At 43.8% G+C, this 18,146-nt stretch overlaps 1 protein-coding gene across 5 annotated transcripts in view; it reads right to left on the bottom strand.

The window, feature by feature from the left end:
* Positions 1-18,146, bottom strand: part of EXD3 (exonuclease 3'-5' domain containing 3) — a 182,462-nt gene that overhangs the window by 31,940 nt on the left and 132,376 nt on the right. For all 5 annotated transcript variants that reach the window (XM_085881039.1, XM_085881040.1, XM_085881041.1 and 2 more), the window contains 2 exons: positions 17,157-17,210; positions 5,105-5,236 (listed from right to left, as the gene is read on the bottom strand). In XM_085881039.1, coding sequence (XP_085737165.1) covers positions 5,105-5,236; positions 17,157-17,210 — 186 coding nt within the window. The remainder of the gene's footprint in view (positions 1-5,104; positions 5,237-17,156; positions 17,211-18,146) is intronic.

Genomic DNA, 18,146 nt, shown 5'->3' with positions numbered 1-18,146 from the left:
TTGTTCAATCAGGTCAAGTTTTTGAGATATGGCCACATGTCGTTTTTTACATTTTTGTTCACATGTACGCATGTGTGGAGCATTTTAGAAGAAGTTGGTGTGGGTAAAATGTCATGTCAAATAATTGTTTTGATTGGAAATAATTATTTTAATGACAAGAAGTATTCAGGTACGATAGTTCTGGGTGATTATGTCGAAAAGGGATCAGTTTGAAGTCATAAAACCTCAAAATCTTCCAAAAATTGGTGAGGCAAAGCATAAAGTTCATGGATCAAAACTAAAGTTAATGGGGCAGATTTTGTAATAATGTGATACAAAAAAGTTGTATTTCTTGAAATAACGAACTCTGAAGAATGTACAATACCTACATGCGCCAATTTATGACATGCGCTTCTGCTCAAGCTTGGAGTGCCACAGTACGAACCCAAAGATTGGAGACTGTTCATTGATAGCAGCAAGCGATCACTAAAATGTGTTCTGCTACACAACGGCAACCAGTTTGCCTCTGTACCCATCGCTCACTCGACTACACTGAAGGAGAAGTATGAAGCGGTGAAGTACGTGCTGGAGAAAATTGGTTATGATCAGCATAAGTGGTTTATTTGTGTTGACCTGAAGATGGTGAACTTTTTGTTGGGACAACAGTCTGGCTTCACCAAGTACCCATGTTTTCTGTGCATGTGGGATAGTAGGGACCGTGCTCAGCATTACACGAAGAAGGACTGGCCTGTGCGGGAGGAATTGGTGCCATGCAAAGAAAGGAACGTCATCAACGACCCTCTGGTGGACAGAGACAGAATACTCTTCCCACCGCTGCACATCAAGCTCGGCTGAATCAAGCAGTTCACCAAGGCTCTGGACAAAGATGGTGACTGCTTCACTTACTTGTGCCAGGCTTTTCCAGGATTGACCATGGAGAAGTTGAAAGCTGGCATCTTTGATGGTCCTCAGATCCGTCAGCTCATCAGAGATCCAGAGTTCAAAAACTCAATGAACGAAGTGGAACTGGAAGCGTGGAAGACATTTGTTTTGGTAGTGAAGAACTTTCTTGGCAACAATAAGGCCAGAAACTACGCAGAACTTGTCAACAACATGCTGACTGCTTTCAGAAACCTGGGCTGCAACATGAGCATCAAGATGCACTACCTATTTTCACATATGAACCGGTTTCCTGAGAACCTGGGTTCAATGAGTGACGAGCAGGGGGAGAGATTCCATCAGGACATGAAGGAGATGGAGACCAGGTATCAGGGTCGCTGGGACGCAGTCATGATGGCTGACTACTGTTGGAATCTGAAGAGAGACCTCCCTGCCGCTGAACATTCCAGGAGTTCGAAGAAACGGAAGTTCAAGCCCTGAAGTTTGAACAGTGGTGACGCAACATGCAATTTACTTGTACTTACCTTTATCAATGCCCACCATTCAGATGACAGTAATCGATGTTTCTATCATGTAATCAATAAATGTTGTTGGCAAAACATTTTTTTTTCTTAAAAACATGTTTAGGATGATATGTGTTGACAAAAATCAGCTGATAATGCCACAAAAAAGTAATTGATTTTGTCACAACATCTGATTTTTTCAAATCAACTTAGCACAAAAACCTGACCTGATGGAGAGAAACGGATGCCATTTCCTGATTCAGCAGTGCCAGAATACCCTAATTCACTTGTAGAAATCTAGACAACATTCAGAAAGTAAAAAATTGTTGACCAGTGCAATCGGTCCCCAACATTTTGAGACATCGTGCCATACATTGCATTTGGCCCAATCTCTCAATTGCGAAGAATCACTTTAAAATTATAGTATCCGGATCCGGATCTTTATCAAAATCGAATCAGTTCATCCTTGTCACACACACCCCACCTGTCCACCAAGCTTCATCCGAATCCATCCACAACTTTTTGAGATATCCTGCTCACAGACAAACAAACAGACACACAGGGTGTAAAACACAACCCCCATCCACCTTCGATGGCAGAGGTAATAAGTGACTGTTGCTGGCCATGCAAACTTGACAGAAATGTCTTATTATGTATGACACGGCATAGAGGTCAGGCAGCTCTGTACCTGATGATTTAGTGGTAGCAAACAACGAGGCCTCAAACATATTATGATGAAAAACAAAAAAGATCTGCATCAAGTCAAGTGATCATTTCCCCACCAGGTAATCAACTCAACGTGCTGAAACAAAGTGACATTGCAGCACGGCACCATTAGTAAAACGTAGGAGCAGGAGGTAGCAATAAGATGCAACCAGTTTGCAGCTTCGATGTCAGGTGAGGTTACGGAATGCCAGATGAGCTTTATCGTTGACCGGAAGTGTATAAGGACACTCAAGTTTGGAAATAATACTGGCATTCCTAACAGCACAGAGCAATAGCTTCATGATGGTGCAACATTGTACAACAGCAACATTTACGATTGCTGAAAACAACAACCAAGGGATGTTATGATTCACATTCTAAGCAATGTGCAAACACCACACACTGCGGTGACAATCTAATAAAGGTAATGTATACCGATTTTGTATGCACCGTTTGAGCACAGATCTTTGAGACCACAATGGCTATGTTGTTATAAATGCACATGTTTTTGGAGCTCATGGGCTGGCATAGGATCAAACAAGCCTTCACTCGTGCAAAGAGCTTGCCGGTGTTTATCTTAACATGACATAATGAGGTTTCTCTGACATCTGCAGCTATTGACTAACAGAACATCTACAATACCAGGTTTCGAGGCTATTGCATCCTGTGGGCCTGCACTGCGGCGTGGGAACACCTGTCCTTGTTGAAGGCTCGCCCCACGTCTGGAAAGGATCAATTTCATTCAATGCCTTCAACAAGAAAATGCAGACCGTGGACATGGGTGAGGAGGTACGGTTCAATAATCAATTTCCTTCCTGCTGGGATTTGTGAACGGGTTTCCTTTCCAAGCACAAGGGCATCCCAGGTCATGGTTGAGAACGATTCTCAGCAAGAACAGAAACCGGCACTAAACAGCAGAAACTCGCTGCTGAAGCCTGAGAGAGTCAAGTGAAGACGCTCAACTGGACATGAGCTTGTTGAGAAAGATGATTACATTTATCAAAATGTGACGTGATGAAAACGTTTGGTGAAATTGCATTGTGGATGGAATGATAATGAGGGAAGGGGAGCAAAATTAGAAAAACAGGACAAGTCAGAGGGGAAGAGTAAGTCAGCTTATCTCTGTCCTGTGTGATAGATCACCTCTTTCCTTTTCCCGTGAGATCGATCAAGCTATGGTAAACGGATAATTGATTGTTCCAAGTTGTTTAGAAAGCAACACGGTATGGAGATAATTGTTATGTCAGGCTCAGAATCACTTGTTCTCCTGAAATCTTCTTCATTTGTACGCAGCGCAAGACTGCGGGGTAGCATCATTGTCTGAATGAGCGGCTGTGCCGCCGATGCAACACCCTTTGCTGGTTAGGGCAGGAATTTGGAATAGGCCATGGTGCCAGCGATAGCTTGCCTACTCTCCATGAAGGACAGCGTGGGATCTTTAACGTCCACTAACGAATGCTGGGAGATGGAACGTCCAGTTTAACGTCCATCCAAAAGGACGACACACATTGTTGAATCATCCTGCCTGTGAAACACCGGGATGACAATTTATACCTGGGTTTATATAATTTATTCAAACCCAGGCAACACAGCTTAGAGGCAAGTGTGCGTACCTCCAAGCCATCCTGTCAGCCCTCGATTGAAATGACGCGATAGCCACAACACCCGAGGGCACATTTTCACAGTCACACTCTGCTGGTTTTCTTCCATAGTCTGTGCACTTCAACAGAAATCAGACACAACATCCCACTGGAGATTACTCGGAAGTCCACAAGCAAAGCCAAAAATAAATAAACCTCAACAAAAGCTCCAACCCATTACATTTGCCCATATATACAGTACAGGGAACAGTCATTATATCTTAAGGTGATAATATGTTCAGTTAATTTCTGTCGTTTTGTGAAATCCATTGCATGTCGGTGCAATTACATTTTGAACTCTGTGCTTCAACTCTGGCCCACGTTAACGCGCAGCCAAATTCCATTTTGCAGTTGATATTAATCCTAAGAAATGTTTTACGTTCAGGAGCCTGCGCTCTCCCTCCTCACAACCTCATTTCCCTTTAAGTTCCATTTACGATTTGTTCACGCAATCGAAAATAACACAACGTTGTTCAATATCCGAAGAAAGAATCCATCACAAAGGACAAAAACACATCTGCACAAGTTTGGTTTTGATGAAACAATGTGGTAATGTTGCATCAAAGAAGCATCGAGACACAAAAAAAAATAAAAAAAATAAATCCAGATCTTCTGACATCTTTCAACACGACCACCACCACACAAACTACATCCATGGTATTTAGAATCAAATGATCAACCCTCACTTGCAAGTCCCTGAACAAATTCATCATCATCATCATCAAACCAGCAAATATTTTTAGTCCACTACAGGACAACAGCATCCCTGAACAAATGTTTAAGGGTTTTTCGGAATAATCGTCGTGCTTGCCAAGTGCGGGTTGGCGAGTCGGGGCAGGAATTTGGAATTCGGTCAGGGTGTCGGTGACAACTCGCAAAATATTCATTGAAAGACACTGGGATATTTAGGGTCCACAGGAAGCAACTAATGCTGGTTGCTAGCAACTAAGGCTGGTAGAGTGGTTTAAAGCTTTACATCCATCTGAGGGATAGCACACACTCATTGGTGCAACCACTTACCTGCAAAACACCAACGTGATTGATGGTTTTATAGTCCGGTCGAGAATTTAACCCAGAGCAGATAGCTCAGTGACAAGTGCTCTACCCTCCGTGTCATCCTGTCAGACCTCTCAACATATTAAAGGATTATATTAAAATACTACTACGAATATTAATACACAAGGGTCTTTAATCACACAGGAAATAATACATTTGCCAAAAGGTCATTCAGTCAATCAGATCAAAATTAATACTCCAATGTGATTGCTATTTAGTCGTTACGACGGTGGTTCATGACCTTTTCTCCATCAAATTCCCTCCCAACCTCACACTGCCCAGACAAAAATCACAAGCATAATTGACAGTTGGCAATTGTACCTGACAACGGCTGAAGATGTCTGCTGGAGTGACGCACACATTGTAGTGTTGCAACACACGTTTCGCCTGCACACGGGCCTTTTCCGTGCATTCCACGAGCATGCAGCGACCTTCACCAACTTGAGAGCGCAACTGGCAATGGGATGGAGAAACGATGAGTCAAAGAGCGCTCGTGTGGTTGAAAGAATGTATTTGTCGTGAGCAAGGTTGTCCTTAACTTCATGGGACAATATGAAGGGTCCACGACCTGCATGGCGTAGAGAACCAAAGCGTTGGATCTTAACATTCCTAACCTGTGACCAGTGACCATTAATCGAGGCAGTGGTCGATAATGAAATGACAGATATCAAACATCAGTCATATAAGCTATCGTCTGATTAACAACAGGTTTTTAACAACAGGCACTTGTAAAAACAACAACTGAATCTTTTCAATGTCAAATCACTCCAATTGGATCTCCACAAATCGCTTGATAAATGGAACAATAACAGCAGGAACCTTGATGTCCCTGAGGGGCACACCAGCATATAGCCAATTAAAAAGCATTTGTGACTGTTGATCTTGCGACAATTAATGACATGCAACACCATTTTAATCCTCTAATTACCATTGAAACAATTAAGTGTTAAATCTAACTTTAATTGGAATCTCATGTTTTCCAAATTTGGCAAATTAGAAGACAGTAGCGCAAGACTGTTCTGTTTCTGGGCAAAACTCAATCACACCCACAGTTGAGACTGAAGAACATAAAGTAAGCTTCAGTTCCTCACAACCAACACCAGACTGTAGTCCATGCATCAGGGGAAGCTTCAATTCCTCCCAGCTGCAGGGACTGCATAATCAGGAGATTATCCAGTCCATGTAGCTGTCAGGTCAGGCCTGATTATTGTCAGGTCAGATTAGCTAATTGTCAGGTCAGGCCAGATAAGATCTGTGACTTGCTACAGGTATCATGTAAACCTGTACTAACCTGTTCCATGGTCGGGATGTCGGCGATTAAACTGTCTCCCCCACCAGGTTTTTTGGTGAGGAGGGTGTTTGGATATGGACACCCAGCAGGATTAAAAACAAAACCTGTCAAAGGGTGGAGGAGCTCGTTGTGAGCTCACGGCCATCCATATCTAGTGCCCAACTGTGTCTGCAGATGTCCTCCTGCAGTTGGGTTACTCCTTATTAGGAGGTTGGTGGCAGGATTTGCACTCCGGCCACCGTAAAACCCTTCATTGCGCAAAACACAAAAACGCAGAGAAATCTGTAAACCCTCCTGCGCAGCTTCCCTTCGCAGGGCAGCTCACCGGATGATGGGATTGGGGCAAAGCCTTCGGACCCCCAATCTTTGATGATAGGAGGCAAACCACGGGGTAACATTCCCGGGTCAGATTGCGGTAGGGTGTGTCGGAGTGGTGCTGAGGTGTCGTCCACCAGACAACGGTCTCCTTGGGTTAACCTGAGGCGGTCCCTTTTGTGGGTGCCTGGAATGTCCTATCCCTAAGAGTGGATGATCACCTGTCTCTGTTATCATCTGAGCTCAAGCGTTTGGACATCGTTATTGCAGCACTCTCTGAGGTTCGGAGACCGGATTGCGGCGAGATAATGGTGGGTGGTTACACCTACTATTGGTCTGGTCGCTCTGATGGTTACCATTCCCAAGGAGTTGCTGTGGCTGTGTCCAGTAAGCTGACTCCAATGATAATTGAGGTAACACCGGTCAACGAGCGTATTATGAGACTAAGGATTCGTCACTCCTTTGGTGTTGTTTCCTTTGTCTCTATTTATGCTCCGACTGAGGCGAGTCATCTCACCGTGAAGGACGCATTCTATGCCACGCTCGAGTCTGTGGTTGATCAGTGCCCCAGACAAGAAACACTTCCAGTCTTGGGGGATTTCAATGCATCGACTGGAACTGATAGGGATGGTTATGAGACGTGTGTTGGTCCCCATGGGTCTGGAACTGTGAACCTGAATAGCACGAAGTTCCTTGACTTTGCAAGAAGTCATGGACTTAGGGTGGCTGGTTCATGGCTTCAGTGCTCACAAGCTCATCGCTGGACTTGGATGAGCCTCGAGGTGCTGAATGTTCCAACGCTGGTGGTGTGGCAAAGGAGAATGACTGTCCTCATTGACGGTGGTTGGAGGATGATCCAGAACTGCAGGGTCTACCGGAGTGCTCAGTTCCTCAATACTGACCACAGGCTTGTTGTTACAACTCTGAAGTTGCACCTTAAATTCAGGAGAATGGTACCATCCCAGCCGAGGCTGGATGTTGGCAAGCTCAAGGATGAGTGGGTAGCTGAGGAACTTGCGAACAAGCTGAGTGGAGATTTGGCGGTTCTGGGTGCTTTGGGAAGTCCTGAAGAGTTGTGGAGTGCCTTCAAGACCACCGTCCTTGATGTTGCCGGTGGAGGTCTTGGAACTCACCGTAGGGCAAAGAAGAATTTTGTCTCTCAAGGGACACTGGATACTATTGACCAGAGTTGCAGGGCCAGGCTGAATGGCAGAGCTGAGCTGTTCAGGGAGCTGAGGCGTAAAACTGTACGTGCACTGAGGGTGGACAAGGAGGCCAATGTGCGAGGAATCTGTGAGGTGGTAGAGCAGCACCTGTGGACAGGTGATTCTCGTCCCGCTTACAGGGGAATTCGCGGATTGCGTTCATCCAAGCCCATCCCTCGGAGCACTGCAGTTAGAGCAGAGAGTGGTAGGCTCTTGACAGAGGAGTCAGAAGTGAAGGCCCGCTGGGCCGGTTACTTTGAGCGGTTGCACCAGGCTGATCCCCCAGCTGTCGAGTTGGACGTCAAGGGTGTTACAATCCCTGTTGCTGACCCTCGAATCAACTGTGGTCCACCTTCGCTTGTGGAAACATGGGCTGCGGTGAACCAGTTGAAACGCGGCAAAGTTCCAGGGATCTGTGGCATCCATGCTGAACATCTCAAGGCTGGTGGAAATGCTGCACTCGTGTCGTTGCATGCAGTTTTGTGCTCTGCCTGGAACACAGACATCATCCCAACTGATTGGAAGAGGGGCCTTGTTGTTCCTCTCTGGAAAGGGAAGGGTGATCGCCAAGACTGCAACAACTACCAAGGGGTGACGCTGCTCTCAGTGCCGTGCAAGGTCTTTGCTCGGATAATTCTTGATAGGGTTCGCCACCATCTGCTTGAGCACTAGCGTCCAGAGCAGTCAGGCTTTACACCAGAGGTCAACTATTGACCGTATACTTGCTCTTCGGGTCCTCACCGAACGCAGGCGAGAGTTTCGGCAGGGGCTGCTTGCAGCCTATGTTGATCTCTGTAAAGCGTTCGATTCAGTGAATCGGGATGTCCTCTGGAGGATTCTTGGCCTTCGTGGGGTGCCACCAAAACAGATCGATCTGATGTCTGAACTCTACTCTAGTACTGAGAGTGCTGTGAGATGTGATGGCACCATCTCTGACTTATTTCCAGTTGTTACTGGAGTTCATCAGGGGTGTGTACTGGCCCCCACACTTTCCAGCACTTGTATGGATTGGATTCTAGGGAGGATGTCGGAGAGATCAAGCTGCGGTGCATCGTTTGGGAATGTCAAGATCTCTGACCTTGATTTCGCAGATGATGCAGTCATCTTTGCGAAGACTTTAGATATGCTTTTGGGGGCCCTCGAGGTGCTGAATGAGGAGTCGGAGCCGCTGGGATTACGGGTTTCCTGGGTCAAAACTAAGATCCAGGCTTTCAGTGACATCTTGGATGCTGCTGTCCTGTCTGTGCCTGTTTGGGGTGAGGATGTTGAGGTCGTGGAGAGATTCACTTACCTCGGCAGTGATATTCATGTCTCTGCCGGCTGTGAGTCAGAGGTCAATAGACGTCTGGGTCGGGCCTGGGGAGTCATGGATTCACTGGATAATGGGGTGTGGTGCTGCCGGTAGCTGTGTGGGAGGACGAAAGTCCGAGTCTTCAGGTCCTTGGTGCTTCCAGTCTTGCTCTATGGATGCGAGACTTGGACTCTGACCAAGGACCTGGATCGGAGACTTAATTCCTTTGGTACCAGGTCTCTTCGGAGAATCCTTGGCTATCGCTGGTCGGACTTTGTGTCCAACGAGCGGTTGCTGAGAGACTCAAATGAGATTTGTTACCTTCATAGTCCGTGAGCATCAGTTGCAGCTGTATGGACATGTGGCTCATTTTCCTGACGCTGACCCTGCTCATCAGATTCTCTCAGCGAGGGAGCCTCGTGAGTGGAGGAGGCCAACGAGCCGACCACGTGCCTCGTGGTTGCAGCAGGTTGATCGGCATCTCAAGGAGATTGGGATGGGCCAGGCATCTGCCTGGGGGATGGCCAGACGGAGGCCCCCGGAGTACCGGCGGAAAGTAGACACAGCGATGCGCTGCTCTGGCGCATGCTCCCATACCTGAACTGACCTGTAGCTGTGGTACTGCAAACGGTAGCTGCAACACGTGATTTCTGCCATGGAGAATGATAAGACTTTGAGTGGGATGGATCTTATCATGAAGGTCACAACCTGCTGCACCTTGAATACAGCAGGCTGACTAGCAACACCTGGGATGAGGTGGAGCCACCTTCACTTCAGAAGTGCTTCTCCCAGTACAGTATTCAAAAATCCAGAAGCCAGCAAGTTCATCAGAATGATATAATGTAAAAAAAAAAAAGGTGTTTTCATTCATGGTGTTTCCATTTGATTACTTTCATGTGCACCTTTCCTATAATATACGTACTCGCATAAGTATCATGATTTATATAAGAACAGCGATTGAATCTTGGATGCTCTGCTCTCTATTCCGATCGCTCCTACCCTGAACCTGCACAGAAACACCACCTGACCACTTTTGGTATTTATAGGAAAGGTGCTCATTGGTATTTATTTGTATTCATCGACACGTTTCACTATGTTTCAGAGACAGAGAGAGACAGAGAGAGACAGAGAGAGATAGACAGAGAGAGATAGAGACAGAGGCAGAGACAGAAGCAGAGACAGAGGCAGAGACAGAGGCAGAGACAGAGGCAGAGACAGAGGCAGAGACAGAGGCAGAGACAGAGGCAGAGACAGAGACAGAGACAGAGACAGAGGCAGAGACAGAGGCAGAGACAGAGGCAGAGACAGAGACAGAGACAGAGACAGAGACAGAGAGAGAGACAGGGAGAGAGAGAGAGAGAGAGAGAGAGAGAGAGAGAGAGAGAGAGAGAGAGAGAGAGAGAGAGAGAGAGAGAGAGAGAGAGAGAGAGATGTTAACTCTAAGATGTTAACAAGCCTTCACAAGCAGGACTAATTCTTCATTCTAAACTAAACAAAACACATAAACAACTTGAAAGCATCTCAAAATGCAAAGCACGTCCACATCCACTTTGTACTCAAACTAAACTTGACAAAAACGACATTAAAAAAAAAAAAATTGTACATTTTATTAATTTGTGTTCCCCACAACCGCATAACAAAGGTTTGTTGAAGATTTGATGGCAAAAGCTCAAATGGTAAAAATGTTATGGCCTGGACATACACACTGAATCTCAATGATAAACAATTGGATTTTGATAAAAACATGGCTGGTCTTCCACTTCACCGATGACATCATCCTTGCAAACATTTATTCCCCATTGGGAGTAGAATGAGATGTGCCAAGTTTCAATTTTTTACGATCAGCAGTTTCAGAAATATAATGTTTTCATTTTTTTTTGTTTAATCCAAGGCTGCTGTCATGTCACGTGACCTTTGACATTACAATTAGTATGAAAAATATTCTCCATGGGGGATCGCTCTTACCCTGAAAATTTTGTGTCAATCGGACAAGTGGTTGCTGAGAAAAAACAGCCAAAAAAGGCTTGAAGAATAACAATAATAACTAGAAATGCCACTTTATATCTGCTGGCAGTGATGACCAGGCACCAAGACATCCGGCGTTGAGACAACAATGCTTTGATACAACATGGGATTGACGAGTTACGGACCGAGTAACACGAAGTGTTCAATATATTTATTACGTATGCAGTTAGGCCTTTTTCCTGGGGACATCGCCGGTATCAATTGAATTGGCGTTCAAATTACCTGAACACGAAGTAATAAATGTGTGGAAAATGTCACCGTGGGTCCACAGGGTAAACCGGAACTCCGAGTAATATGAAGCCTCCCACACGTCTCTTTACTATGTGGGATTGGTGAGTTATAGACCGGGTAACACGTCGCATTAAATCTATATATTACGTAAGCAGTTAGCCCTTTTTCTTGAATACATATTCGGTATCAATTGAATTGGTGTTTAAATAATCTGAAAACAAAGTAATACATGTTGACACCATGGGTGCAGAGAGTAAAGTGGGATTCACTTGAGTTTAATGAGGCCCCACACGTTTTTCTATGACGTGGGATTCACAAATTATGACCGAGGAACAGGTCACGTTCCATCTATTTATTATGTACAGTTGACCTTTTTCCTGAGGCAATCATCAGTATCATTTGAATTACTACTCCTGTACCCTGAAACACATGCAGGCATAGCCAAGTGAGCCTTATGCAAAAAAAAAAAAATTCTAAAAGTTCTCAGATTAAAATAATTAAATAATTCTGGCTGCCAGACCTTGTGGCTGATTTGGTTGAAATTTAAAACATACATTCCTCATGTCTACTAGAACTAGATCATAACTGTGAAGTTTGACGTTGACTCATGAAGTGGTTCCAGAGAAAACATTATTTAATATTTTGCTTCAATCAAATATGACTGCAAAACCATGTGGCCAATCAGGTTGAAATTTAAAACGTACATTCCCCATGTCTGCTAGATCATAACTGTGAAGTTTCACATTGATTTATGCAGCAGTTCCAGAGTAAATATTATTTAATATTTTTACTTCAATCCAATATGGCTGCCAAACCATGTGATCTATGTCAAAAAGAGTAGGGAACTTTTTGTTTGTCATGAATAGGTGGTCATACTTGTAAAGTTTTGCCTCGATCTGTTCAGACGTTTCAGAGAAGAAGGTTTTTAAAAAAATTTAATTTTCAATACAATATGGCCGATGAACCACGTAACCTATGACATCATAAATTTTATTCTGGCTCCAAACTACATGACTTGTGGTGTCCTAATATTTACCCTAAATGCAGCAATGCCATTAGATGATAGTTGTGAAGTTTTGCTTCGATAGGATAAGTGGTTCCAGAGAAAACATTACTAAATATTTTCTTCAATCCAATATGCCTGCCAAACCATGTGACCTCGCAATTATTCATTAACAAAATTATATCTCCTAATCTTATATTAGAGAATATGTCTGTGAGGTTTTCCCGTGATCTGACCAACCGTTCTGGAGAAAAAGATTTTTGAAGGTTTTAGGGTAAATTCAATATGGCTGTCAAACCATGTGACCTGTTAATTAGAAATTAACAAAGTTGTACAAGCATGTTTTGATGAACATGTGTGTAGCGTTTTGCCTCAATCTGTCCAGCCGTTCTGGAAAAGATTTTTTAAATTAAATTTTCAATCCAATATGGCTGATGAACCACGTAACCTATGACATCATAATTTTATGTTCTGCCTCTAATGGGGCAGGGGATCACGCTTTTTAAGTTTCATGTTAATCGGATAAGGTGCGTTTTTCTATCCATAATGGCTGCCAAACTATGTGACCTATGACATCATAATATTTTTTTTTCTTCTGTGAGTTACGTAGATGAAGCAAAAGAAATTTCAAATTTTTCGGGTGCAGCATTCGACGCGTCAAATTTTCACTGGGATAACGCTTCACCGATGACGTCACAAAAAAAAATCAAACTTCCTCATGGGGAGTTCTTGCCATGTGCCAAGTTTAAAATTTTTCCATTGTGCGGTTTCGGAGATACAGAGGTCCAAATTTTTTCGTTTTTTTTCAAAGATGGCATCCATACCACGTGACCTATGACGTCATAATTATCAGTTAAATATTCTAATTATTCACATACTACAGTGAAAATGTTGTGTCGATCCGACTAACAGTTGCCAAGAAAATGAATTTTAAAGCGAAAAAACCCCAAAATTGCTGGCGGAATAATAATAATAAACAGACGAAAAACAATGGGTTACCCAGCCTTGGAGGTTTGGTACGGGATCCCCGAATAATGATGAAAATTATTTCAACAAAATTATTAATTTCTCTTCTCCATATTCTCATGATAAAGCTTGGTTGAAAATTTGATGACAAAAGCTCAAATGGTAAAAAGAAGTTACAGCCCAGACAGACACCCAAACACACAGACAGACACACAGAAGTGATTACAAAACGCCGTCTTCTGCTGCACGGGGAACGAGCTAACTAGAATGGCACTTGGTAGAGCGCATACCTTTGCCAGGCTGAACAGTTCACGTTTTGTATCCCACTGAGAGGCTGGATCTGGATCAAGACATACGCTTGCCAAGTGGCTTAAGCACTAAAGCAAGCACTCCAACAAAATGGTTGACAAGGAATGGCTGACTTGGCAAATGATATCAAGCTAATTGGTAATGGGACAAACACACAAAAACAAAAACATCGCCGATTTCACATGATCCAATCCTCAAACCAAAATTACATTTCTATTATATACTTTAGTCTGCGAGAGTAGATCATGGAAAATTACATCAGAACACATGAAATCGCTCCAAGCTCCTCATTTGAAAACTTTGCACTTACAAAAGTGATGTGTACAGCAATTTGTAGGTATGAATATCAGGCATTCAATATGAGTGAGGAAAGTGGAAAAAAAATTGAGCGCTTTATCGTTAAGAAACCGTTGTGGCCTGTTCCATGTCAAGGCATTATTGAGCAGGCCAAAAAAAAGGAAAATTGAGACCCCTGCGAGGGAGAGCGAGCTAGCCAAGGATGACGCCTTGATAAGGAATAATTAAATAAGGCCCTTAATGATCTTCAAAAGTGGTGTTCAAATTAACCCAAACACCCAATTTTCATTCATGCACTCCCTTGGAGTTCCCTTAACCGATGCCGATGTTTGGTGGCCGCCAAAGTTTGGAGCCGCTAGGTTTCATGGTTTTGGAGTTATGGAGTAGACACACTGACTGACTGACGCACACTGACATTTATTGCTGTAGATATAGATTCTTCATTTTGCAGGGAAGTTGTGTAAATCAATTTGTGTCGTTTAAAAGTAGTGGGAGTATGGGATATTAAAGCAAAGTAAAATGACTGTCGGGTCATGGCAGGAAGATGTTGATTGTGGTACACATCTGAGCAAATGATTTAAGCAAAGTTTACATGAAGGATTTCAAAAATAGGTACAGGTTATTCGGTAGTTGACTATAAGCAAAGCGTCTCGATGTAATGTTTTCAGGTATTCTTGCAGAAATAGGAAAGCCAATGTAATTTATGAGTAGAGCAATACATGTCTTCCAAAATTTTCAATGAAATCGCCCTTTTAAACAATGCAGTTTTAATGAGAAAGATTTACATGCAAAAACAAAAATATTGCTGTGGATTTCAGAAACGGATCCAAGTAATGCACACAACATCCAGGTCCTCAGACAGTTATTTCCATAAATACATGTTAAGAATAGACCTATCCCCTTGTCTGGTGGGATTCTAACTCTTTGATGCATTGGAGAAGCGTATATAACAGGTTCCCTTTCTTTCTCATGGGATAACCTTTACGACACGTTCATGACATATGATTTTACGTCAGTTTTCATTTCCACATGAGCGATATTCACCGTTCAGGCACACGATAAGATAACCCTGAGCCCAACGGAGACTTATTCTATTCCCTTTCCATCAAGACACATTGGACTTACAGGACATTTGAGTCATTAATCACATCGTTAGCTTTTCCTCAACTGTTCATTCTAACGGTCAAACACGGCTGTGGTCTCAGATCATTTACCTCAGGACCCACCTTTTTCCATTGACGTTCGACACCCATTTCCTTTCATCGACGTTTGACACCCACCTTTTTCCATCGGCGATCGACATCCTGTTCGGTGGCTCTCTGAATGCTAACTGGCTCTTCTTTGTGTCAGGCTGGGCAGGGAGGTGGTAATTGCCCGTTGACGTTTTGTGAGCGCTTCTAGCGCCCCGAACATGGTGTCGTAGGCCAGGCCTGTGTTGATTGGGAGTTGCATCTCGTTCGTTGGTCAGGAGAGAATGACCACGAGAATGAATGGTTGGAGGTCACGTGCAGCAATGTGCCAATAGGCAAGCTGGATTTGGCTGAAGTCGCGCTTGAAGCTCCGCCCACACTGGTCGCCAATAAAAAGGACTGCAGGACTGCCTTGTTAGCAGTTGGTGAGATCCTGATGACAGTTGGTCAGAGATCCTGATGAGAGTTGGTGGGAGATCCTGATGCCAGTTGGTCAGAGATCCTGATGAGAGTTGGTGGGAGATCCTGATGACAGTTGGTCAGAGATCCTGATGACAGTTGGTCAGAGATCCTGATGACAGTTGGTCAGAGATCCTGATGACAGTTGGTCAGAGATCCTGATGACAGTTGGTGACAGCTCCTGATGGTTGGGGACAGCAGCAAAGGTGGTTAGTGACAGTTGGACTGTTCCTGCTGGTTCTGCTCGGTACCTGGTTCTTGGCGTACCTGGTTCTTGGCATTCCGGGTTCCTGGGGGTGATGACGTGACATCAATTGGTGTTCGAGCCTGTTTGCGGGTGGGTGCACGGCGAAGCAGGGCGCTGGCAGCGGAAACGAGCTGGGCTGTGGAGAGCTCATTTGGAGAGGCAGACCAAGGCATGCTCACACATTTTGGTTTATTTTAGTAGACGCACAACGGCTTCTGCCTTGGTAAGCCGAGACCTGATTTCTTTTTCCCCTGAATTATCTGGTGGGTACCCATGTCTGGTGTTTAAGTGTTAAGTAAGGCATAGTGATAAGCATTTTATCTTTCTCCATTTTTCTATAAATGCTAGTTGAAATTCTTTATTTGTTTGATATTATTTTGTTGGTTGAACATTTGATTTGAATTCATCCATTTAATCGACAAGGAAATAAAAAGTCCTTCAGTTTATTTATTTTTCTTAATAATAAATTTCTTGTTGACGTTTAAACCTGCCCGTGATTGCCATTTCCTTCCATTGATCCAGCATTGTCCGAACCTAGATAGACTGGGAGATTATAATTCCCAAACTAATTAACCTGTCATAGTCGGCGTGCACCAGCGGTAAATGCTCGGCTGCATTACTTAAGATCTAATAAAGATAAGATTGGTGCATCACTGAAGGCGTGTTCAACGGTCAGGAGGCCACGTGACCTCTAATTAGACGGTGGACACTGGAACTCGTGGTTAACTGATTGGCGTTCGTGGTTGTTAAGCAACCCACCGCACCACAAAGTTAATTGTGAGTGGTGGCCCCAGGTCCGGTTCTTCCGAAGAGAAACGAGGATTAACCCCCTCATAATGCATTCGGTACCCGTGGACGTAACAATATACAAAATAAAAAAAATTCTTCTTACGACAAACTTTTTGAACTCCCCTCACATCTGAGATCATTACGTAAGGATTGGGGTGTGATTACAACTTCATGTGGTTCTACCCAGTCGCAAATGGCCTCAAAGATGTGGTGTAAATGAGCCTACTGTGCTTCTTTCACAACTCAAAGCAACTCGGAGAAATCTGAGCAGGAAGTGTGTGCAAGGTCAGCACAAGCGGGGAAAATATATTAAAAAAAAATCAGAAACTCAGAGCAATCTATAAAAAAGATGCATGGCGAACTGGATGTACCATCAAGCTTCCTAGAAAAGTAAAATCCTCATGGTATGACCATTTGAAAAGGTGAGAAATAGTGCAGCATGGAACGGGGCTGTCTATATATCATGTATGAAAGTATGCAAAGGTTAAACTGTGAGCATCAAAATTGAGAAAAGGAAGAGAAAGTCAGAGTACAGCAGACACAAGGGAAAGTAGGGAGTGTGAGAAGATTGGTGGTTGAAGCAAAAGGATGTTAGGAGGCGATGGTAGGAAGAGGGAGGCGATGGTAGAAAGGGGGATGGGATGAAAAGAATGGAACATACAGAGTGTAGGAGTATCAAAAATGTTGCCACATTTTGAACATGATAGAGAGATGGAAAATCGATAGCATATGATCTGAGAACAACATAAACTCACAGTTTGGAAGGGAAGACCACATGTCAGGATTATGCGTCCTTCAACTCGTGCATACTGCAGGAAAAGAAGAAGAAGAAATCCGACCTTAATCTGACGAATGCAGTGCATGAACTAAGTTGTGTGACAATTTAAGCTTCCTGGAAAAGGAGGTTCCATTTAATGCAATTCAGTCTGGAGGATACAAGCCAAATCAGGAGGATGCTTGCAGTGTCGAAACAACTTATTAATATGCACTGGTTACACAAGCAAGTGCTGATTACATACGTCATGGAAACTCGATGGTTTCAAGTTCAAATATTGCTTTAAAAAAATCTAACTAGGGAGTGTGGGCAGCACTGCAACCAACATTTGAATACTGATGCAAAGATCCCCTTGAATGTATTTAAGAGTCAACCATGAAGTGTGGATTTCCAATAGTTGTTTGGTAAAGCAAGTAAAACAGGAAGAGTATGCCCTCTCTGGGGGTTATCAGTGAGCCAGCTGGGTTTTATTGGCAATATGACAGAAACTGTTCATTATTTCAGACAAGCTTTAACCAAACTCGTTGGCAAAACAGAGCGTCCATGCCGAGTCTGGGAGGTCGGCAGCTTGATTCTGACTATGGCTGAGTCAGAGCAGACTTTAAAATATGGTATGTGCTGCTTCCTTGCTTGATGCTTGGCATTTAAAGGTTGAGCACAGACAAACTCCATTGGTTTGAATCCACGGTGAGGAGGAAATCCCGCATTTATTGCCCCCCCCCAACCAAAGCAATGCCATCATAAAATATAGCATCCCAGAATGCTCTGGAAAGTGATGTCACTTCCCCCAAGCTCAACGGCTGTCATTTTTTTTTTCTTTACACTCGCGAGGCTCAGCAAGAGCAAGGTAGAACTGACAGACCTCAAAGGAAGGAACATATCGGAAAAGCGGAAAGGAAGAAGGAGAGGAAACTGAAACTAGCAAGTATAATGGTTGAGTTAGGAAAGGTAAATGGGGGTAATAAAGATC

The sequence above is a fragment of the Eptatretus burgeri genome, chromosome 5 (assembly GCF_056783735.1).
Source record: "Eptatretus burgeri isolate ZD-2024b chromosome 5, Ebu_testis_v1, whole genome shotgun sequence".
Taxonomy (NCBI): domain Eukaryota; kingdom Metazoa; phylum Chordata; class Myxini; order Myxiniformes; family Myxinidae; genus Eptatretus; species Eptatretus burgeri.
Note: the sequence above shows the minus strand (reverse complement) of the source record. Positions and strands in the feature narration are given on the sequence as shown.